The following is a 26426-nucleotide window of genomic DNA, read 5'->3' as shown; positions in this document are numbered from 1 at the left end:
CTGTCAATCAATAGACTGCTCCCACTCCAAAACAAGCCAAGATCCTCAACCTCTTGACCTTACTTAACATGTACAGCATTCACTTCGGATCAGAGAAGACTGTCGGCACATGTTCTCCATATAAAGATGCATTTCTACCTCCAGCTCAGAACTGTATGGAGAAATAGATCTGACTTGGGCAGAGAGGTTCATTACTCAAGCACTGCGGACACCACAGGAGCAGATCAGAGCAGAATTTTAAACGGGGACCTCTGACTTGAAAGAAGCAGCGTTTACACAGACCCCCTAGAGAGAGGAATCATTTAGTTTGTTACAGATGCACGCGGTAGAGGTTGGTCACATCTATAAATAGCTGAGGACTTGCAGAGATCCTCTTTTGAAGACTTTTGAAAGCAAAAGTTCAGTAACATATGAAACCATATGAAAAGTTTGTGTTTTCTTTTTTTCATTTCATTTTTCATTTTGAGCATGAATAAATGCACATGGATGCAGTAAATATTTAATAAGGGCTTTTTATCAATGCATCTTGTAAGGTTTTTCTTCGCCATGTAATTTATTCTTACTGTATGTTTAAAACAAAAGTCTACATACAATGTTTATACTGATGATTATGATCTTAAAAATATAATGTAAAATAAATGAATTCCATAAAATATTGTATAATGACTGTATAAATATAAATAATGTTCTCACACAATATACATAAATTAATGAACATGTACACTATTGTTTAAAAGTTTGGGGTCGGTAATATTTAGGGGTTCAAGATCGTAGCACTGAAACGCTTTTGTAATTGTTAGTTCATAACTCCTAAACCGTTCGTTGAAGACTCAAGTGTCTTATATCCTTGACTCAACAAAATCAAAATCAATTGATCATCAGGTTGATCATCAACTTGGCAAAATTTTGCGAACTAGTCCTAGGTTTTTCGCTCGATCAGAACCAAACCAGTGCAGAACGAGTCGGACTGTCAATAATTATCAAAAATAAAAGTCTACATTTGGACTGATATCCGCGACGGGACGCCAAAACCTTTGAAGTGGCCGTGGCCAATTTTACTAAAACAGCGTTCCCTCGATCTTGAACAGAATGAGATAATTTCACCAAACGCGGTACACCCATGTGTGGACTCATGGTCCATGAAAAAGGAAGCAGCAACTGGCCACTCACTTGGTGGAGCTATAAAATGAAAAGGGAAAAAAACACAAAAACAGCTGTAGCTATGCAACAGTCAATCCGATTGACTTGAAAACTGGCATGCGGTGTCTTTATCCAAGGTGCCATGATTGTCTAGGAGAACATTCGTTTATCTCGAAAAACCCGGCCGTCATCGTCCAATGAAGTTTGAGCGGCTGTCACGGTTAGCGGAGGCCGATCGGAACGAAACTTGCTGGGCCTTTTTGTCTCACGGCCCTAGAGGCCTGTGAGAACATTTTTCAAAATCGGCCACCGGCGGGGCGCCTTTGCGGTTTTCACATGTCTAAAGGTAAATTGTATACATGACTATATTGTATATCAAAAGGATTCCATAACTCTAAGAAGGCTTACATTTCCAAGACGTAATTTATGTTGTCTCCCTAACTGACACAGATATGAATAAATTAACAAACAAAAAAGGAATTAAACTTACCATCTCTTTTGTTTAGCTTGGCAAAGTACGCAGCCCGACTGTCTGAGAAATGTGAAGAGCTCCGAAAGGAGGTTGCAGGCAGAAGAGATGCCAGAGATCCATCACAGCTGTCTGGATAAGACAACAAATATAAAACAGACAAATATTAGCAAATATGAAAATAAACTCCTCTACTCATAAATGTGTAACAGATGTCCTTCACTGTTGAGATAATCTTCCATCAGACAGGTGAGATGGATCTCTTCACTAACAAATCCATCTTTATTTTGTTTTTATTTATATTACACCTGTAGGCTAGTCTCTACATGTTGCGAGTCTGAATAACTGAGTAAACCTTTTTTTAATCAGTTCAGACCTGTACATTTGACCAGTGAAAAATGAAATCAATGTACAGATCTCAGATGAAATTAAATTGAGCAATTATTTGAATAAAATGGCACAAATACACAAATAAAGGGTTGACGTTGATATGGTTTGACATGTTTTAAAGGTTGTATAATCTTTGTAATTAAAAAAAAGAGGTGGTCAGAAGCTTAAAAATGAGATGGAGAGAAAACAGGTTTCTGGGTCAAGAAAGCAACTGCTGAAGGTTATCTCTATGGCAACAGCAAAATATACCTCTGTACTTTAGTGAAAGTGTCATAATTAGGGTTAAAACTCAGTAGGGGTCTTGACTTTAAAAGGTTATGTGCTATGTGCATGTAAAGTTCACAGACAAGACAATAAATCACCTATTTATGCTATTGTACAAAAACAAAACAAAAAACATTTCTAGCTTACAAAATTACAACAAAAAATATATATAGTTAAAGAAATATGCTTTTGCAAGGTCAATGAAAGTTGCCACTAAAGAACTAATGTCCCACATGAAGTGTCCTCAATAAGACCTCCAATGGCTTCAGGACACAAAAATACTTTAAAACCTACTGTTAAACAGCACAAATGCCATTTTGAAATGTAAAGACAACCGCATGTTTTTAATCAATGACTGAAAATCAAAATGAATTTAATTAGCATGTCGACAAACTCATCTCGAATCTTCTCCTGTGTGTCTGCTAAAGACGCTCAGTTTCTTTCACTGTGGTTTTCATTACAGCTCCCCAAATGATGTGAATTACTTTGCATTGCAAAGGCCTTGAGGCAGGAAGCAAGAGATATGAAAAGGTAATTGAATATCGATAATTACACATGGGATTTCTTGGTCAGCTCCCTACCGGTGTTGCATTCCACAAAGACATTTTCATTCAGAAACATTCTGGTGTACTTTATGTTTGCCGTCCAGAGTTACATGCGAGAGTCAAAGGCTTGGAAGGACACTAAAAAAATTGATAGCTATAAACATAATTAAATGATAGTCATCAGTTGTTGTAAGTTCGTAGGGTCAGATATATGTACTTCAATCACAAAAAGCATCACAGACAAATGCCGCACGCTCCAGATAACCACTCCTTTTAAATTTAGAGAACATATGTTCAGCTATTAACCTCCTGCTAAGCGCTAACCACTTTTGACCTTCATACATATGTGAAGTCACCACAGTGTCTGAATCTTTTCACTGTATCATCTCCTGTTCAAGCTCTTTTGACCTTTGCAGATTCCTAGTGAGACCTACAACAGCAGAAAACAAGATCTCTTTCCTGAAAGCTGTCATGAAGCTTTAATCGTTTGAAAATAAGAACCTCTTATTTAAGCAGACCTTACAATTTCTCGTTCTGCATGAATTCCTAAAATGAGAATAATCAACTTTCATCCAATTAAGGGAATTTGGGTTTTGAGTATTTTTGTCAGATGATGATGACACTGACATTTAACAGGAAATAACTGTAATGTGGCATTTACTAGGAATATAGCTATTTTTAGTCTCCACATCAAAGCATTAAAGATGCATTCAGTAGTTTGGTGCTAATTGAAAAAAAAGTTTAACACACGAAGGCCTGGTTTCACAGACAGGGTTTAGATTAAGCCAGGATTAGGCCTTAATTCATTTAGGACATTTAAGTAGCTTTTATAAACATGCCTTAGAAGAAAAAACATAACTGGTGTGCATCTTTAGACAAAACAATGGCACTGACAAATTAAAGATATATCAGTGCATGTTGCTTTCAGTTAAAACGTCTCAAAAATTAAATTTTAGTCTGGAACTAGGCTTAAGCCTTGCCTGTCAAACCGGGGGTAAACATGTTTCATTATTATTGTGAAGAGTCAACTGAATGAAGAACGTACTTGCAGATAATATAACATTAATGAAATAAAAGGCCACTTAAGTGCACTTAAAGAAAGTACACCTTCATGACTGTTTCTTAACACACGTTATAATACATGTCAAATTAAAAGTTTTATTGATTAAATCCGGTTTTAATAATTCTTTATCATGCTTTATAGAAGTACTTATTTTGACGTGTTAACTACATACTAAAGCACATGATTATCATTGTATAATTGTATAACTGTAGTATATTTTTTATATTACATTTAAAGTTAATATATTATAATATAATTGTCATCATTACACATGTGTAATTACAAATTATTTAAATACATCACATTTTTTTCAATAGAAATTAAATTTAAAAAAGTATATTTTAGTTGACCGTGAATGCTTGTCACTACATTCAGCAGTGCACTTTAACCATATTTCAAAGACAACAGAAGTAACTAGAATGTACATTTCCTGAAGAAAATGTGAGTGGTGCTTGCAGTGGCAAAACTCAGCAATCGGTTGCTAGGGTGTTTCTAGGTAGTTGCTAATGTGTTCTGGTTGGTTGCTAGGGCCTTGCTAAGTGGTTGCTAAGGTATTCTGGGTGGTTGCTAGGGCATTGTTAGGCGGTTGCTAGGGTATTATGGGTGGTTGCTAGGGTGTTGCTAGGTGGTTGCTATGGTATACTGGGTGGTTGCTAGGACTTGCTAGGGTATTATGGGTGGTTGCTAGGCAGTTGATAGTTATCATAGCTGGTTACTATCAAGTTTTTATAGAGTTCATAGCATGATTTAACACTTAGCTAATGACTATTAGCATGTAGCTATTCACTGCCTGCATGTGTAGCATGTTGAAAGTTTGCTAGCATAAGTCAAAAGATTCAACCGCCAATAACTCTAAGATGTTCTGATGCAGAGATATAGGTCTTTCTAAATGGTTGCAAGGGTACTCTGTTTGCTTGCTAGGGATTGACTTGCCAGCTGCCAATGATGATACTCCAAAAGCTGCTTGTTTATATGTGAATGATATAAACCAACCCCCATGCCTCTATGACATTCAGAATATATGGCATTTGGGTTGCTAGGGTGCTTGATAATGGTTGCTAGGGCGTGGCTATGAAGTGTTGAAGGTGATTTATGATTGGCTGTTGATGCCCTGAGTCAAACAAACCCACCCTCGTGTTTCTATGACACTTCTATTCAAAGATATCCCTTTGATGTCTTTCAATGGAAGTCTATGGAACGTGTTGCTAGAGAGCTCTAAATGGTGGCTAAGGCGTGGCTTTAATAGCTTCACGATGATCCTGAGATAGTGACTGGTTGCAAATTAGTAAATTAGTAAAGATAGTAAATTGAGCCCACCCCCTTGTCTTTATGACACCGTGATCCAGAGTTATGGTCAGTATGCAAGTTACCATAGTAGGAATAACACATGCGTTTATGTCTATGGGACAACTTTGGGCAGCTCTTGCGCCCCAGGGGTAAAACACCCCATTGTAGGTATGTTCTGACACAGCCTGCCAGCCTCTTCAAATGTGGTAACCCACATGTTTCTACGAAATCCTCGCTCAGAGCTATGACTCGTCAAAGTTGGTCACAATGCAAAGCACATTGGGATTTTTTCGCCAGCCGGGCGAACAATGTACACCCAATCGCTTATAAAAGTCATAGCCCACCTCTCCTCAATAAACCGCACAATTTGACACCTCTTTCATGGGTGTACCCCTAGGCGTCATTTTTCGACGCGCTGGGTGCTCCATTAATTTCAATGAGAAATCTTTGCCGTCAGACACAGACGCGCTGGGCATGGGAACGTTATAGTCATGATGATCATATATTGGGTTATGATTTTGCCATTATGACATGTTGGAGTGTGATTCTCAATTTAATCAGCCAGCATCAAGATAATAAATGTAAATAAAACATTTGTTATTTACGCTATTTAAACACGTTTTAATATGTAACCCAACCCCATCCCATCCCTAAACCAACCCATTTGTGTAGTATATTATATAAAACACAGATATAACAGGCAGATATGACTGCATGCACAATTTATTCAAAAAGTACAAATATTCCAAGTGTTCCGAGGCCAAGCGATTGATTTGTGTGAAGGAAATCCCCAAAAGCGATCAGCGTCTCCATCCGCTGAAGATCATGAACACATTCAATTTCAAAAATTGCAGCCCGTTACATCAGATTTTATAGTGAAATTGCATTGGCTCTCGTATGTCTCGTGACCGATTGACATGATTATTATTTGAATGAAATATGAATGAGTGCGTTCATGGAGTGGCAGGATCATCATCTCAACGATTAAAACATCAAGATCAACTCGGTTCTTTACATAAAGACATTGTGTGACTTCAGAAGCCTTGGAATCCAACATGAGTTAATAGTTTTATACTGTTTTTGGTCAGTTTTTGCAATAAATACCTTTGACTGTCCTTGTATTTGCCTGTTATGTGTTTTATATAGTTTAGAAGTGGGTAGGTTTAGGGTAGGAGTTGGGTTAGTTGCTCCAAAATATAAAAGTAGCCTTTAAATATTAATAAAATATTAATAAACTCATGTCTGCTTTTACAAATGCAAAGAAAAAAATGCATCTTGATCTGACGCATTGGGTAAACAACTGAAATGAATGGAGCACCCAGCGCGTCGATATAGTGACGCCTGGTGACTTTAGTGTCTTCATTGTGATGCGGAAGGCACTTGACCATGCTTCGGATTTTGACGCCTTGGGAGTGAGAATGGGTTGCAATATACTATATAAAAATAAATAAATAATAAGCCCACAGAATAGTAATAGTGATGCTTCGCCTTTAAAGGCAAGCACCACTAATTATGACATTAAACATAGATGTACTTAAGTACTAATTAAGTGGGTCATAAAGCACTCTTAAGATTTAATTTACAGTATAATGCATTTTCAGGTTACAGTGTTTACAGTGTGTTTGTTACATGTTGCATGTTCAGTACATGCTATAGTAATAACAGTAAATTATGCAAAATTACATTATTAAATTACAGCCTTAATCCTAACCCCATGGTAAGTACTTGATGTTAATTAATATTATTGAGTACTTACTGTGTATATGTATAATTACACTGCAACAAAGACACCTTAAAATGAAGCATAACCCATTTTCAGTAAGTTAAAATGCAATTCAGTGTCTGAAAACATTACATTCAGTTCACACTTAAGTATATTATTTTAAAGTATATTATTATCATCGTAATAAGTAGTATTTTATAAGTAAACTAAAGTGGACTTTTTTTGCAAGGGTCTGTAAATGAACTAGTAGCGTTAGCGTAATGTTATTTGGTGATGCGAAGAGGGAAACGCCCCCCTTAAGGACTGAGTAACTTTTCTGTGAAACAAAAGTTAAATGTGTCTAGAATAGTTATCCTAGTTTTCAGTGATAATGACATAAATTATAAACCAGGTATGAAAAATATAAAACATATTGTTAGCTGACGTTACGCAAGTCCAAATATTTTTATTCAACCACCTAGTTAGCTTACATTTGATGGAAAATCAAAAAATGTTATGTTCAGAACATGCAACTACAGTAATTATGATAGTGAGAAGCAATGCCCCCTGTGGGCGTTTTGCCCCACAGACTATAGGCCTGTTCACACCGGGACGATTTTCGCGCACGTTTATCGTCGACGTTTAACACCTCGTGACTAAACAAAGGGCGCCAATGTCGCGGCGTGTTAAAACCTGGCCGAACAATGAGATCGCCGCTTTTGTTCACGTGCCTGGAGCTGCTGAAGTGACAGTAAAACACTTGACAAAAACACTTGCCGAGCACTCATTGATCCGACGAAGAAGTAGTAAGTAGACAAAGAAGAAGATGAGCTGCTAATGCTGCTTGCCAGTTAGTAAAAAGTGTGTGAATGGTTTTGGCCTTAGACATAATATGTCTATGGTTTTGGCAAGCACGTAAATACGGTCTCTCTTCTTCTTCTGACTGACAAGCAAGTGTCAGAGGCGTAAAGTGCCGCAGCACCACCTTGTGTACCGGTAGCGCATCTACTGAATGTGCACGTTCACTCGGCGCATCGCCAGTGAAAATCACTTGGGTGTGAACACTCATGACGCACCGAAAAACGTCACGAAAAGCGCTGGTGATAAACGTGCACGATATTCGTCCCGGTGTGTACAGGCCTTAAGTTTGAAAAAAAAAAAAAAATATGTCATTCTAAAAATAGGCTATAATTATATTTTCCTTAAATTACAAGTAATCCCTAACTACAGGCCTTGCTCTTCTCATAACATAACTGTGATGTTCTGCAAAACAACAAGCTTTCAGGGCTCTCAAGTCTCACGCATTTCAACCTGTTCACACGCTCGTCACGACATTGAATCAGATGCTCGCTGAAGTAGCTACAGAAGAGGACAGCTGTCGCATTGAATCACAACTCGCCCGAAGTGGCTACAGACTGATCGACGTGGGAGAAGACCATATCCCATGGGTAAAGTAAGTCATCTCATCATTGCTGGGGAATATATGTGTCCAGGCAGCTGGTAGGTTAGCTATCAGTTTGACCAGAGTATGTGAACTAGCCTAGCTAGCCAGTTGAATCCCTGCTAATTTCAGCAACTATCCTGACACTTGTTTATTATTAGTTCTGATTCAGAAGAAAAGAAAAGGAAATAAAAAGTATATACTATAAGTATATAAGTATATATAAGTAAATATTCCAAGAAATTGGAATATTAATTTGCCATTTGCTTCTTCCCTGACATCTTTGAAATAGACAAATGCAATAATTAATACTATGCATTGTATGGATAAAATAAAATGAAATAGCCTAGGCCAAAGGTAAAACTTTCAAGTCTCACATAAGGAGACAAACCTGTATTCTCATTGTCCTCAAATATACTTTTTGGGAAGATTGTTTTTGGGCGACATCTCATGCTAAATTCGTTGACGTGTAGCAGAGGACTGAGTGTGGGTTGGAAGACGTCCTATACTTCTTAGACAGGCAAGGGTTTCACATTTTCCAGGATTTCAACATATTGAATACTTTAACTTTCATTTTGATTATGGTCACAAAACAAATCCTTAATCAGTTCTTTACACATGGTGCTCTTTTTGGATTTCAGGAACTACTTCCTTTCCATGGGCCAGAGGAACAGGACAAGGTGAGTGAGGAGTTCTTGGAGTATCAGCTCATGGATATCCCCATGCCTCAAGATCCCACCACCTTTATCGTTGAGGAGTTTTGGAGGAGTATGTCCTCGATCAAGAGCAAGGTAAGAAATATTTGGGACCACATGACATACGCATAATTAATTGAAATCATAAAAGCAAAGCATTTCAGTAATAGAGGCTCCTGGTTCCTTGTTTCAAAGGTGACCGGTTTGAGCCAGTTTGGGAGGTTTTCTAAAATAGCTGCATTAGTGTTAGTGCTCCCTCATTCAAATGCAGACGCTAAGAGGGCTTTCTCCATGGTTGGACTAAACAAAACCAAAACCAGGAACACTTGGCACTAGATGGTACTCTGTCATCCATCATGACAGTGAAAATGGCTGGCGTTGAATCACAGTGTTTCAAATGGGAGCCACCAACCCCTGTACTGAAGCCCTCAAAACCTGCGACCAACACCTACATTAGAGCACTACACTACACTAACCATTATCTCTCTCTTACACTCACACACACACAAACCTGCACTAAGAAATGCTGAATTAAGTAAATATTTCTTTATTAGTACGAATTTGTCATTTTTCAGATCAGACCCCCGTCCCCACCCAAACCCCACCGCCACTCTGAACTCAGTTCAAAACTTGAGAGCCCTGCTGTTAAAAATTATATCACTTAACGTGAAATCCGTTTTCTCTCAGGTAAGACACCAGTGTAAGCTTTGCGGAGGGGTTTATTTAAAGAAACCAAACCAATGTATATTTGACTTTTGAGTTTGTTGACTTTTGTTGGTTTAATGCTATAGAATAATCGTAATTAATAATCACAATTACAATTTCAGGGGAATAATCGACAATTGTGATTTTTTTCATAATCGTGCAGCCCTACTTTACCCTACCAGTGGAGACAATGGTTAAATCAGCCTGTACATCCAACATGAAAAAAAGCCAGAAGAAAAAAAAGACCAAAAAAAATTCTGATGCAAACAGTATTGCATACACAAGGTGATGATGGAACAATTCTAGTAGTGATACCCAAATTGCTCAGTGTAATATGCAGAGACAGTCATGTAAATTCACATTGATAGGTCGTGCAAATTATTGAACCAGTCTGCACTCATGAAAGGAATCAAAACGTACAAGTCACAAGACTTCATGTGGTATTACTGCACAAACTTACAAGGGCGATGACAAGAACCTTTTAAAGAAAGCCTGTGGCGGCCCCGGCTCTCCCTGTGTGCTCGCTGAGCTGCGTTTAGGATTACTGTGCCTCCAGCGTGGAGTGGCAGATTATGAGTACAGCGATCTGAGCATGTCAGCACTCACAGGCCGCTGATCCGGGATAAGGCAGGGGAGCAGATCTGCTTGGACTCCAACTCTCTCCCCATTGTTCCACGTCTCCACGCCAGTGCACAGCAAGAAACTCTAATCTGCTGTAGAGCAAGCGAGGACACAGTGAAAACTGGCCACCAAGTGATTACAATAATCACTGCATTCCAGCCATCTGCGGGTCGAGAGCTGTGTTCATTTAGCGAATCCATTCGGTTTCAAATAGTGTCCACGACAGGCTAGCGGGAGTCGAGCATTGTTTTCAACTCGATGAAGAAACAAGGATTGAGTGCAGATGAGGTAAAATATCATTCCATTGCTGCAAAAACCCTCTGCGTGACCTGACTTGACTGCACTCATATGTATGGGAACAGATGTCTGTAATACTGATTTAACAGCCAAATGAAGAGGATCAAGCTGTTTTCATACATCTGAGCATTTTATTCTCCCGCCGTGTATATTACATATCAGCTGTAATACATAAGAACTCCTCAGGGATTATGCCGATGACACTGTCACATGCTCTAATGGCACCATTCAACCCCTTTTATGATTTAACCCTTTGACTCTTCCTGTCAATGATCTCTATACATGGATTTCTCGGCGACGTCATCACTGCTTGCGCACGCACCCGAGAGGCAGAAAGAAGAAACCTCTCGTGTTGTAGGTTAGTAGCGGCGTGTCTGTAAGTCAAAATGCCAAGGAGTTGCTGCGTGTTTAATATTACCAACAGAGCCAGTGCTGGGTGCCTGATGTTTAACATACCTAGGGGGAAGCATGCGTTTGCCAAAAAATTATTACCTAACATGATCATTCATACATGTATCACAGCAACACTGCAAAATTAAAGACAGACAAACAGATCCAACTAAAATCACGTTTTACTGAGTCAGCAGTTATATACAAACAATAAGGAAAGCTTCAATGTTGTTGCAGTAGCGGACCAGCGATCTGTCTTTCTGCCTCCAGGATGCGCACGCACCCTGTAATGTTTGTAAACAGGAAACCCGTGTATTCCTCTCATTTCTATCTACTCCACACAGCAGCTGCCTGTGAGAAATGTATTCGTATTAAACCATTGCACTTTGTTTAAGCATTTGAAATCAGAATCATAACAATTTATAAAAAATAAAAAAAAAACGTTTATTTTGATTGTTTTAAAATTATTTATTTTAATTTAAGATTTTTATTAAACTCACAAGCCCCTGCAGTTCCATCATGAACGGCAGTCTGGGAAACGTAATATTTAATGCACTTCATGTTGTTGATAACAAAGAATGGAATATATTTTCTTTCTCTTTGTATTTTTACATCAGTATGGTAAAATAATATTCTATTCAAATCAATGTGATAAACGAGTTATGTCAAAAGTAGTCAAAATGTAGTTTGTAATGTAATTTGGAATCAGTGACTGCAATCTGTAAATAATCTACCCAGCACTGTTTATTTGAAATAAAAATATTTTGTAACATTATACAATAAATGTCTTTACTATGTCACTTTTGATCAGTTTAATGTCTTTGCTGAATATAAATATTATTTTCGGTTTTAAACAGTAGTGTAATTTATAAATGAATATGAGCTGTGTTTTTGCTGTGTCAAAAAGGGACACATTTCTAAAATAAACAAAAATAAATACAACTATTTACAGACTTTAAAGAATAGTACAGTGAGTCAAATCAGTGAATCATTTTTGTGTATCTGTTCATTTGCACAAACCACACAAACAAACTGGTTAAACAGAATGACTTAGACTGAGGGGAGCACTACACCACAACTTGAATGGAAGCTTTTTTTAAGAAAAGATCTATCAATAAACAGATTTCTCTAGGGTTTTGACTTCTAAATGCAAACAAACATGAAAAAAAAATGCCTTACATTAAAGGTGTTACCAATAAAGTTGTTTGAGCGAAATCTGTGTAATGGGCCAAAATGTGTGTGCTGAATACATGTGTGTTTGCGTTTTGACATCAAAGTCAGAGAAAAACACATTGACTTCCAATTTTTCTTGGCTGGTAATTCAGTGTCTCTCCTGAACTCTGCTCTCAATTCTCTTCTAATCACCACAGAATGAACATTTTCATTAAGCTCAAGTGGCTTTTGTTGTTGTTCTGTGTATTTGTGTTAGCAAAAGATTAATTGTCAAAAACTGTCCCTCTATGACAATATATTTATTATCAATGTAATTGTATCACCCTGCTCTCAATGATAAGCATAAATTCTCACTCTTTTTCACTCCTACACTTGCTGGGAAATGAAAGCTCTCAATATCTGATTCTATCAGCATCCGTCTAGAGCGAGCCATCCATCTTTAACATCATTGACTCCCACTGTCACAGACTGCGGCCCAAACAGATGCTGGCTGCATTAATTATATTTCACAATTGTCAGCAGATTAACGAGGGCACTTGTGGTCGCCAGCATGTCATAAAGTGTCTGGCTGCGTCAAACTCGAACAATCTTTTGACCTTTGTAAGCATTCAATGTAGCCAAAAGGTCAACACTCAATGTTAAGACTAAAATACCAATTTGTTGAGGTTTAAAAAAACAAAACAAAAAACAGTGATACAGTAGCCTATTAAGTACAAAAATACTGAAAGCTTGTTTAGTTCTAGGGTACAACTGAGACTTACACTGCTGGCAGGTGAGCTGATTAGAGAAAGGAGAAGCTATATTGACTGACTATCTGAGCTTTTTTCCACAGCCTCAGCAACGAAATACAGGTTAAACAAAAGCTATCAGCTCCAGTATTCTCTCTCAGCCATTGCTGTCACTGAGATTATGAGAGACAAATATACATATACTATCAAACAGTATGGATAAAAAGAAAACGCACATTACAATAGTGGCCTCTGCTGAAAAATCCAGAACCTGGTTCAGTTGGAAACCATTTTAAATTACAAACCATCTACACTCTAAAAAAAAGTCTCGTAATCATAAGGGAACCTTTTTTAGTGCTATATAGCACCAATTTTGGTTCTTCAGTGGTTCTTCAGAGGTGCTATATAGCACCTTAGTCAAAGAACTGGTGAAGAACCTCTGAAGAACCGGTGAAGAACCACTGAAGAACCGCTGAAGAACCACTGAAGCACCAAAAATGGTGCTATATAGCACTAAAAAAGGTTCCCCTATGATTACGAGCCAAGAACTATTTTTGGTGCCATATAGAACCTTTTTTTTTTTAGAGTGTAGGTTAAATAACATTTAGGATACTAAAACACTACTGTTCGAAAGTTTGGGGTCAGTAAGCTATTAAGCTGTTTTCAATATTCATAATAAGAAGAAATGTTTCTTGAGCAGCAAATCAGCATATTGGACTGATTTCTGAAAGATCATGTGACACTGAAGACTGAGTAAAGAAAATTCAGCTTTGTATCACATGAATAAATTACAGATAAATAAACAGTTATTTTAAATTGTAATAACATATAAGACATCTTTTAAATAATTTTTTTTTTATCTTACCAACCTCAAAATTTTGAACAGTTATGTACATTTTTCTACAAGTTTAGTCCAAATGAATCGCCAAACATAACAGTAATTTCATGATATTACACACGGTACAGTCATATAAATCATTAAATTATTACATTACAAAAAATACCAGGTATAACAATATAAACTATATAAGATACAGTCAAACCAAATATTATTCAGACACCAGATTTATAGTTCATTTATGTAAGTGATGATAGCAAAATAAAGTAAACTGTGACATATTATACCCAAAAATTCTTCATACAGTGGGCTACCAGTAAAATGTATTATTCCGACACTTTGACCTGACCATGTTTTGCTTAAGTGTTTTTGCTAATACAACCTTTTACACCACAGACTGAACAAAATGAAGCATTGCTTGGTCATTGGTTGACCTAAATTGGTATTATTGTGTACTTAAGTTTGACAGCTGACAGCTGATTGGTTGATTGTAATCCATTACATACCTTTCTATCAAAGTCATCTGACATTATCAAGATGAATTTGTTCTGACACAGTTTAACTCTTAGTTCTTGTCATATTTCATTACCACTTTCGAAACTATAGCGAATAAACTGTGATAATGTGAGAAAATGTTGAAGGTGTCTGAATACATTTTGGTTTGACTGTATATCAGCATATTAAAAAGATAATTAAAAAAGAAAGTCATAATAGCTTTGCAATTAGTCCATAAAATGCTGGAAAATTTCGGAGTTTGCAGTGTGAGAAATATATTTATTTTGTGTGCATTATACAAGTAAAAGAGCAGCATTGCAGGAATATCTTTATGCACATATAATTTATATGCACATTTATTATTAGCAGTGACCAGGGAAGGGACTACATTGCTGGTGTCGGCAAAATAGCTTTAGTGTCACCAGTGAGGTGAATTGTGCAGCCACAGTGGCTTGGGAAATGTGACCAAAAGCTTATCTCATTGGTCAACCAGTTTTTTTTTCTTTCTTTTTTTGTTCTATTGGTCTAGGAGTGAAAAGGCCTTGAGATGGCCTTATGTTTTGGCGACATTCATGCTGGTTTTGGCATCAGGTTGAGATGGTCTACCTGCTACAATAGCCAGCGTAACCAGCCCGTGCCAATAACAGACATTGTCTTATTCCAGTAACAGCTTGTGCAAGCTTGTGCCAGAAACGGAACAGCATTGCCCATCTAAAAAAAGGTCCAAACTTTTTTCCCCTTTTTTTCCTTTTTCTTTTCAGCAGTAGCGTGGGGACTGTCATTAGTGCTGTGTGTGTGGTCTCTTTTTGAAAACATAAGTAATGTCTTAAAGCAGTAGCTCTGCATGCACACTGGCCCAGGGATTTGCTGGCCCAGCAGTTAGCATGAGAATACTGTTCCATAGACAAACCATATGAGAACACGACCTTCCCATACAGATTGGGCAGGAATACTTTTTGTGACAGATATGCATCGTGAAGCCTAATAGGAACATTACTCAATGCCTTGATACGTTCTTCTCTCCAATGATTTTAAGTAGAAATTGTAGCCAGGCCTTTGAAACATTAACCCTTCTTTCAAAGTCAATGCTAACTGCTAATAACTGCTATCCATTTACGCTCTTCAGATTTGTTCTATCTCTCCTTTAATCATCCCTTTAATACACAATAAAAAATATATATTATTACATATTATGCGGCAAACCTTGGTAGTGATGCCACCTTCACTTTAATTCTGTGCATATTTGCCAGAACACTATAAGGACCTTATTGCCAAAACAATTGCTAAATTGATCGAGAGAAGGTCACCCACCATGAAACCTAGCCAAGTTAATTTTTATCATCACCCAAGCTGTTGATGAGACTCAAGCTAAGGATGTAAAACAGCATGTTACACACCCTGAGTGCACCATTTCTCATAACTAAAGGCAGCCAGACAAGAGCCAGTATTTTTAAAAGTGCAACAATACATTGTAAAAACATTTTTTTTTAACATCTTTAGTGCAATTTCTCATCTGATTGTTTTCTGGAATATGCCCAGGAATATGCCTTTTTTCAGTGACAGTTCTGACACGTCTTCCTGTGAGTCATCAGTGTCTAGTGGTGTGATTTTATAGTGTGCATGGGGGTTGGGTATAAATCCTGACATAATATACCTTTTTAGTTTGGGGACCAATATTCACTACTAACTAGTTGCTTGCTTGCATATTACTAGCATAGTGGCTCTTTTAGTACTTATAAAGCAAATATTAAATGCCTTATTCTGCATGACCATATTCTACATTAGGCTACTTATAATCCTACATACCGAAACTTGACCACTACAACAACTACCATACAAACTGTTTATAAGCAGTCATCGTTTTTTTATATATACTAAGTTGTCAATGTAATAATTACTGCAATGTCTTTAGACTCAGTTATATACACTCTTGAATTATGAACTGAAGTCAGAACATATGTCCTGCATCGATTCAGTCTCCAACATATTAGCTTATATTGGACTCCCCAAGGCTAAACTGCAAAACTTATGTCTGCGTTTGGAAATGCATATTGTGAATCAGAGGGAGTTCTCTAGTCCTTAACGCGTTGCACATGGATATATAGTAAATGGATATATAATATGTATTTCATTAAATATGACCCTGGACCACAAAACCGGTCATAAGGTTAATTTTTTTGAAATTGAGATTTATACATCAACTTTTTTTCTTTTTCTTTTTTGTTAGGATATGACAATATTTGGCCGAGAGACAACTATTTAAAAATCTGGAATCTGAGGGTGCAAAAAAGTCTAAATATTGAGAAAATCGCCTTTAAAGTTGTCCAAATCAAGTGCTTAGCAACGCATATTACTACTAATACCACATTTTTTATACATTTACGGTATAAAAATTACAAAACACCTTCATGGAACATGATCTTTACTTAATATCCTAATGATTTTTGGCATACAAATCGATAATTTTGACCCATACAATGTATTGTCGGCATTGCCACAAATATACCCGTGCAACTTATGGTTTTGTGGTCCAGGGTCACAAATGCTAAAACTCTTTGGCTGTGTTGTGTTGACAAATTCATATTTTTTGTAAAATTTGGGATGGATTCCCCCAACCACCTGCATGCAAAACTCTTAAAATCAAAACTCATTAAATCACGTGTTAAATTTCATTTTTGGCTTCAAAAATTCACCAAAAGGTGACAACTTTGGGGGACTACTAATTTTGTCAGTAATCGTGGAACCTAATTATCAAAGGAATTGTCTTTTGGAAGGGAAACTCTACTGGGGCCACATGCCCCCTTGATTTGTACGGGCATGACGATTCTGAATATGTCTGGCCTTACTGTGATAAATGAATTACTAAATGACATTTCTTCAATTAGACGTCCTCAACTCTGATGAACATACTGCGAGACATCACTAAATGTATTAAAACATGATATTTTTGTAATGTGAATAGATTATGATGAATGTCTATTGTCATTTTCCCACTTTCCACGCCTGTGAGATGAGTTTCGTTTTGGCTACTCTGCCAGCTATCATTTTTCAGCATTATTGGTCAGCATTTCCTCCTAATAGCTTTTGAACAGCTGTTATTCCATGGCCTCTGCATGCACGGAGCTGTACGGGAGATTGGCATCACTCGGTCCCTAATTAGGCAGCCTGCACTTCACCAAAACAAACATTGCTCTACAAAGAGATCCGACTTAATAATGCCAACAAATTGCTTTCTGTCTCCCAGCAAAAACATTTCTGCTTCCCGTTTCTATCTGTGCCAGAATAAAATCAAATGTCTCAGGTAGGTATGTTGTGTTTGGAATCTAAAAAATAAAAGATGATTAGAAATTATAACTTTGTTATAATGCAGAACATGACGAACTGGATTTTTTTTAAACAGAGCTGATGGTTTTGGTATGTGAGATTAAATGAGTATACTGACATGCTTCTACAGAAGCTCTGAAAGAGAAAAGAATGAAATGAGGAAGCTTGCAACACAGCAAGATCAAGTAGCTCGAAGATACATGGCAGAATTCAATCCGGTCTTCTATTATGAAGCACAGGCCTTTTGATGGCAATATCAGCCTTTTCTCCAATAAACACTGAGCATGAAAACCCAGGAATGAAAATAACAGCTAGAAGGCAGCATCAAGTATCACGGCACAAGGAAGAAAATAAAGATCAGAGGAGCATGAAGAAAAGACATGAACCACCAGACCAGAGATCATAATGTTATATCTATGATATCTTGTGTTAGAATGATGGGTAGTAAAATGTCCCCCATGGCACACAATGCCAGACTGAACACATGTGAATAAGTGGTTAAAGGATACACCTCAAATTCAGTCAAAGATTATTTAGAGTGACTTAATTCCACATCTGCTATTGATTCCTACATTTTCTAGTCTAAAATTGGGAGTCTTGGCATCAGTCCCAGGGCTAGCCAATTGTTAACCTGTATGCTGGACAGAGTGAGGGAATGCCTGAGGTTCCTGTCCTGTGAGTGTCCGCTTCCATCCCATCAGCCCAGATGGTGGGGCACATGCTTTGCCCCCCAGCTGGCTCATGGAAATGTCACAAAGTTGGCTAGCATTTGGTTCATAATGGGGGAGGGGGGAAATACAGAAGCAAAGGTGTATGTTTTACATTTGCTGATGTTCTTCCTTTCAATTTCTGTGTTTCGGTCCATGTGAGCCTTTAGAGAACAATGTTACCACACCACAGTTTAAGAACTTCAGTGTAACATACTTTGGTTTCTAGAATGAAACGAGGTTTTAACAGGGAGAGGTTAAATAATTTGGAATGGGACACGATACGCGCTTCTTTTCACACAGACAAAAAAAGTTTCAAAGCATGTTTTGGTAATCTTAACACTGTGAAGAATGTTCTTTGATGTGGTGTTAGAATAAAACTCCCTCCCTGAAAATGTTTTTTAAAACTCTTATCAGGTTCTTCAGCTTTACAAATCTAGTGAAACTAGAAGAAAAACAAGTCTTTTGAAAATCATTCCACTGGGCATTTGGTTTGGTGAAAGAAATCAAGAGCGAGAGAAAGCAGCACTGAAGTGGCATATGGTATACTTTTCCACATTGCATAAGCATACTGTTTAAAATAACAGCATCTCATTCTCTTCAAACGCCCACATTGACGTACAACACTTATTTATTTACCACACTTTAATACAATCACTTAAAAGTGAATATAGTTATATAAAAATTATTACATAAACATTTGGGGTCAATATTTTTTTTTTTAAAAAAATACTTCTATTCAGCAAGGATGCATTAAATTGATTGAAAGTTGCAGTAAATAGTCAAGTCAGTAGTGCTTTATACAATAAAGATTGTTTCAAAGCAGCTTTACAGTGATAACAGGAAAATACACTTGTAATGCTACAAAATATATCTATTTCAAGACAAATGCTACTCTTTTGAACATACAATGCATCAAAGAATCCTGAAAAAAAATGTATAGTGTTTCTTAAGCATCAAATTAACATATTAGAATGATTTCAGTGAATGTGACACTGAAGACTGGGGCGATGACCGATGCGAAATCAGGTGTGTCATCACAGGAATAGATTGCATTTTAATATATAAAGGGAAAAAAATAGAAAACAGGTCGAGGGTTTGATTCCCAATGAGTGCATGAACTGAGAGAAAAAAAATGTATACCTTGATTTCAATCTGCATTGGATAAATACATAAATGTAAGTGTATCACATATGCATTCAAATGGACTAAAATGAAAACCTGTTTAAGTTTCAAAATAAAGACAGCATTTTTCAAAGCTGGTATCTCAAAGTATGTGATTGGGGGGGGGGGGGGAAACCCAATTTGGGGGGGATTTTAAAATGTTCAGAGGAAAGCTTAAGGATTAACATTCAGATGGAGCCATTGTCGTAACATTACATTGCTGTTCTATTATTCCTGTGAACATCTCAGTGCGCTGCAAACACTGTAATCAAAAGGCAAATGACACAGTATCTAACACTACTCTGACAAGTTACATATTCATGTCTACATGTCTTATCTGCATGCGAATCGTGTTTTAATTGGAGAGGAATAGTGAATGCACATGAAGGAAGGTTGATTGCATGCGTTATCATGACTGATATTATCCAACAACATTTACTGGAGTGCAGACTGTATGAAGATTTGAGATAGATAATGAATACTAAGAGCTCGCTAGAGACAAATAATGGATGAAAGAACAAAGAACGCAAGATGTAAAGCAAGGCAAACCACCATTTAAAGTGCATTTCTCATAAATTATCTTCAAATAAATAAAACTAGACCAGCAACAGTGCCATCCTGCAAATAGCTCACGTAAAGCCTGTGTGCAAAACCCTCATTCATTTAGGACTGATCATTTTCCAGATTCTATCATCAAAAGATATCAGATGAAAGCAAACAAGTAATGAGAGGCCACAGTCATGTTCTAGTTTCTTTTTGTGCTCATCTCAAACGGACAATTTAGACAGTTTTCAGAGCATCGCTCTACAAGTGTTTCTGCCATATTAATGTAGCTATTTCAAGCTTTACATTTAATTAATATTTTGTGCCACATGTTCATTCAGTTTAATTAAATCTACAGGACCCAACATAAGAATAAAAATATCAAATAACATTTGACCCCCTTTTTCTTTTATAGCTTGGATTTGCATTTCTTTAAATATATTGATTAACTTTCCCAGAATACATTTTACACATGCCAATAAACCCTTTGAGAGAAAAATCTTTTGTCTCTCATGCGCCCTACTCTGAAAAGAACAAGAGAACAGCCTCTAGTCCTGAGAAACTATCCATGATATCTTTTTTTTTGTGCATTTCCACTGTGGGAAGAAAGTGATGAAACAGCGTGATGGATTATCACGCAGAGAACAAAAGGAGAGCCATATGTGTGCTAGTAACTGTACATGAACTGTAATACCTGCAAGAGCAATTCATTCTTGTACCCAAAAAGCCACAATGATTGAAGATTAATGGTACAAAAAAACGTTCATCTAGTCATAACAAATGTGTAATTCAGACAGCATACGATTCACAGCGACTCTTATTTAATGGGCTGAATGACCAATATGTTGACCACAAACCACCTAAGAGGTCATAGCTTCACCGGATATAGCTTAGATCACTGATAGATAATAGATGCATGATCCACAGTAAGGCAGCCTACAATAATCTATGATATAGGAAAACCTCTAAGCTACAATAATTGCAGACAGAGCACATGTGTGTAAGTGTCAGCATTTCATGACAAACACAGGTTAATTATAAATGCATCTTTATGTGATTGCGAGCAGAATATCCACAGATTCGTACAAACTGCTGACAATTCACTAACCTGCAGTACAAAAAAATGACAGACCTAGTTTGTCAGCATCAGAAATTCAGCAAAATCTTTCTCATTCTGTTATGTGTAACTCCCTTTGCAGATGTGAAGGAGGGGATGCAGTGATTTAGGCTGAATAAAGCCTTGATTAATCAATATTTTCATGCTCTGACACCCACACAGCATAAATCAGCATGGAGATGAAGTCAACTTTACAATATGGACAACACTGTCAATGCTCTTTGCCGCCTCTAGACCATTTCAAGGTGATTTACATTATGTGCCATAGTCTTAATGACATTCTCTCCATTTTCCCTTTTATCACTTTCCAAGATGGTTCAGTGCAATGTATGATCTTTTTACATCAGTTAAAACAGAAGCAAGTTAGTGCATCAATAATTGAGAGAAAATCTGAACAGGTCCTTTCTCATCTATGTTAACTCTAGTGCCAAACTATTATACAGGAAAAAGTGGGGAAGAAAAAAACCCCTCTAAAGATTCCCTTCTCTACAAAGCCCACAGGGAATCTGGTCAGCTCCACAGGAGAGCTCCTTTTAAAAAGCCTCCCGTGTTTGACCTCATAAAAAAGTTAAAATAAATGACTCTATCATGCTAATGCCCGACAAGACTCTTCTCTCCCCCACTGAGAGGGGAGTTGTATTTAGAATGTTAAATCAGTCTGCCTGTACCACAACAGCACTCTGACATGCGTTCAAACTGAATAAATAGCTGTGTCCTGTTTGGGTCAATGCACACATTTTGCTCTTCAAACTTGGAGTCAAACTTTAAAGACAGAATTTAGGACAAATTTTAGCTTCTGCCAGTTATGGATGGGTTGATGGACAACACTGCATGCTTTTGACAAGCCACGGTTTTATTCACAGTCTTGTTCTAACAGCAGGCACTCTTAAAGGGTTAGTTCACCCAAAAAAGAAAATTCTGTCACTGATTACCCTCATGGTGTTCCAAACCCGTAAGACCTTCGTTCATCTTCGGAACACAAATTATGATATGTTTGATGGAATCCAAGAGCTTTCTGACCCCACATCTATAGACTGCAACATTATTACCACTTTCAAGGCCCAGAAAGATAGTAAAGATATTGTTAAAATAGTGGCTCCAGTGGTTCAACCTTAATGTTATTAAGCGACGAGAATACTTTTTGTGCGACTTTATTAAACAATTTCTTCTCTTCTGTGTCAGTCTCTTACGCTGTTCATGTTGTAAACACAGTGCATCGCTTCCGGCTCTGTATTGGCCGATGGTGTTTACATGAGCACCACGATGCATACGTGTGATGCTGACGCAGGAGCTAGCCAATGCAAAGCCGGCATTCTGACGTAGAACCTGGAAGCGCTGCTCTGTGTTTCCAACATGAACAGCATAAGAGACTGACACAGAAGAGAAGAAATTGTTGAATAAATTCGTTATTTTGGGGGGGGTTTGCACACAAAATGTATTCTTGTCGCTTCATGAAATTAAGGTTGAACCACTGGAGCCACATGGACTATTTTAATAATGTCTTTACTACCTTTCTGGGCCTTGAAAGTGGTTATGACGTTGTTGCCTATTTGGGGTCAGAAAGCTCTCGGATTTCATAAAAAATATCTAAATTTGCATTCTGGAGATAAAATAAGGTCTTACGAGTTTGGAACGATATGAGGCTGAGTAATTAATGATAGAATCTTCATTTTTTGATTGACTAACTTTTTAAAGTCAGAATGAAAATCTAAATTTCTATGGTAATCTTATTGTGAACAATTTGTCCACGCACGATTTCTATCTGGTGACATATGTCGGACTTCTCCAATCATTGAATCCTCTTAAATCCCCACCTTTTCTTACAATCAACTGCTAGCTCTCAGATCTGCCTCCATCGATCAGAGGATACAAGTTGACAATTTTATTTGATTTCTTTCTTTTTCCGTTTCACCTAAGTTTCACCTAAGTTCGGATGTGCATCACAATATGCAAAAAAACCTCACTCCTTCCATTTCAATGGAAGAAATTAAATGGAAACAGTATGGGTTCAATACAATTTAACCCAGAATTATCCATTAAAAATAAAGAAATTATTTGTGAGGGTATATAGTTTTTTATTGTCAAGGTTCCATAAGGAGCCTTTAACAACTATATGGAATAGTTGCCTTGAACAAAAGGTTATTTATAGTGGACAACAATTCCTTAGATTATTAAGGAGTTCTTCACACACACACACACACACACACACACACACACACACACACACACACACACACACACACACACACACACACACACACACAAAAATTCACTTTTTAAAGAAATGTTTACTGGAATATTTGGAGTGTGCAGAACCTTCACATTGCGCAAAAGTTGCAAAAAGGTTCCATTGATTAGAAAATGTTTGCCACACACTAAGAAAAACAAATATAAGGTCCTTTCCCTGAAAGGTTCTTTGGGGAACCAAGAAATGCTGTTGTATAATGCAAAGAAGAAAAAAATTGCGCCTTTATTTTTAAGAGAGAGAAAGTGAATATATGGTCTGGTTGCACTGCCCTTGAAGGGTTATTTGACTATTCTTTTCACTAACTGTCCAGGCATTAAAAGTCACACACTCCCAATGACTTGGGTCAGCTATTCTGCATTATCTTCTATTACTTCTCTTCATTTTTTAAGTAAAAAGGCTGGACATTTTTTATACAATCATGTCCAGAGACAATGTCAGAAAACACTGAGCCTCTGGGTCTTGCCTCGCTGTTTGCCCTAGCTAGGTGAAACAAGGCTTTTATCTTGTGTCATGTTGGGACCCTCCACTGTCCCAGTGGTCACAGTAAAAGGGATGTAGTTGTTCTTCCAGGGACACCAGATCTGAAAGGACATCCCCTTGTTATCCCTCTTTGAGAGCAGAGCCAGGGGCTCCTGAGAGAGGCAGCAGCAACCATTATCTCTGTTACCTGACACAGATGACAAGGGCATGATGGATCTCCAGCTTTATTCTGGTACTGCTCTGGTAAATATGAGAATATCCTTTTGCATGTCCTCAGTAAGAATTAACTTCATCTGATCCATCCCATCCTGATCCACAGAGCACATCTCATGCGGAGCAGAGCCATGAATGACTAAGGAAGTTTTTGTTTCATATCATGTAACGATGCAAACTGTCTCTGAATACATAGACATTACAGATATCATTGTCTAGTGAAACATACAGATGCTGCAGTAGCATAATGTTTCTTATCTTAATAATACACAAAAAAGGTGGATCTATGAAGGGAATTATGTGCTCCCCGATCCACACAATTATAGCTGAGAAGGCACTGTGAGAATGCTTTAGACACATCAAGATTCACACACAGGAATGGCAATCATTCACAGTGATGAAAATATAAAAAAGTGTGTTGGGATGACACTGAAAATCATTCCTTTTGGCGCACATAACTCCAGCTACAACATTGAAATAGCATAGAGGAGACCAAAGAACAGGTAAAACCGTCAGTTTAACTGATTAGAAATGAGCTACGGAGTGAAATCACATCATAAGACCACCACTCTCTTCAAAACAATTTTGAGGCAAGAATAATTTCACGCTAGTTATGTAATTTAATTTGGGATCATGTCATTGCATAATGGATGTGACAGAACTGGAATCATTTGGATCATCTTTGGATCAGGTTATCTTGTTTAATCGGATATATATGGTATAACTAGAATAACTAGAAATAAGATGTTTGAGCAGATGGGGAAGGTTATAACACTTTCAATGTACTTCTATTGGAAGCACAAAAATGAAAACAAAATGTACAGTAAATGTACCTACATTTCTGATTGACAGAACTGTTGTTTTTAGAGCTGTTTTTTTTTTTTTTTTTTTTTTTTTTGCTGCTGTGAATTAAGATGTTTACAATAAAATGTTTGCATTAATATGAGACTGGTGATGGGGAACTTGCCACAATCAATTAACGCACAAAATGTAAAATGTCCTTATGTTACAACCATGCATAAACGCTCTCTGTACTTGATATTAATTTAGACAGTTTAGTAAGTAGTAGCTTTCTAAACTACTTTATTCTGTAGCAGACACATATGGAAAATTATATCAAAGTTTAACACACACACACACACACACACACACACACACACACACACACACACACACACACACACACACACACACAATGAGTTACAAACGTTGAAACAAAATGTTACAACACCGCCCCTCTCCTACTTAATCGAGCAAAGATATTAACTGTAATAACTGCTTTTTACGCATCACTTTCCGCGATACAACGACTACATTCTCAATGTCTCACACCTGCTCCAGTATCTTTTGGCAGATGCTTATGAGAAGTCCCATCGTGAAACGCGAATGCAGTCATTCGCTATACATCGTTACTGTTTCATCAGATCCAATAAAAGTTCATATTTGCAGGAATCGTCTTTAAATCCCCTTGCACTCTTTCAATCATTCAATTAATTTAAGGATCTCCGAATATAGCATCGGTAAACCACTGGGTCTAATAAAAACGCATTTAAAGAAATCACAAACCAAAGCAACTTTTAATAGGCTACAGTGTTCAACGGCACTGCATGTAGGCTACTTACAGTGACTGGCGCACATTGCCGAGCTGAGAACGGAGAACAGCGTCAAACTGACAGCAAAAGCCTGTGACTTTGGAGACTGCATCTTTTCCAGCTTTCCCGGTGGCAGTATATCCTAAATATGTATGGGAGTAAACGTATTTCCAATACGATTTGCGCGTCTCTCTGTTCTCGTGAGTATTTCAGTGGCTCGTGCCTCTCTACCCTGACACCAGTGAGCAGCTGAAAGAAGCTCTTAAAGACACCCACAGCTCCCCAAACGCCGTCATCGTCATCCCTCTAACGCGCACACACTTACACATCGCGCTCCCTCCTTTACCACGCGTCCCTCATTTTCCAAAACAAACACTGGTTGAGCTCCAAATGCATCAGAAGCCAGTCCCATATGACGTATAAATTTGTTTTGGAGGAATAGAGGCGAACGATGTGGAAAAGTGTATGTGGCATATTCATCAGGGCATAGTGATTTCATCAGTGAATTGTGAGCCAGCACGCGTTCAGCACCATAGACAGCTCCGCAGCTGCTTTCCCTGCTGTAGCTGTTCAGGAAGAGGGTAGCTGGTTTCTAGCTGGTCAAAGTCAATTAGTTAGTGCAAGTGGGTCATTCGTTAGTTGACCAGCGATCGTGTTCCAGCTTGACCATCTTAAGCTGGTATAAACAGCTGGTTTGTCCAGGTGGTTTATAAAACATGGAGGAAACACTTCTGGGGGCTATGCACTTGCCATTTTAATGATTTAATACAGTTCTGAATACTTCCCTATCATCTG

The 26426-nt window shown here is 37.6% G+C and overlaps 1 protein-coding gene across 1 annotated transcript in view; it reads right to left on the bottom strand.

Annotated features, from left to right (window-relative positions):
• Positions 1 to 25859, bottom strand: part of cntnap5a (contactin associated protein family member 5a) — a gene marked incomplete at its 3' end in the record, with an annotated part of 106314 nt that extends 80455 nt beyond the window's left edge. The window contains exons 1-2 of the mRNA XM_079821126.1: positions 25662 to 25859; positions 1631 to 1741 (exon numbers count right to left, since the gene is read on the bottom strand). Coding sequence (XP_079677252.1) covers positions 1631 to 1741; positions 25662 to 25743 — 193 coding nt within the window. The 5' untranslated portion in view covers positions 25744 to 25859. The remainder of the gene's footprint in view (positions 1 to 1630; positions 1742 to 25661) is intronic.
• Positions 25860 to 26426: the final 567 nt, after the last annotated feature.

Source organism: Gobio gobio (genome assembly GCF_949357685.1).
Source record: "Gobio gobio genome assembly, chromosome: 7".
NCBI lineage: Eukaryota > Metazoa > Chordata > Actinopteri > Cypriniformes > Gobionidae > Gobio > Gobio gobio.
Note: the sequence above shows the minus strand (reverse complement) of the source record. Positions and strands in the feature narration are given on the sequence as shown.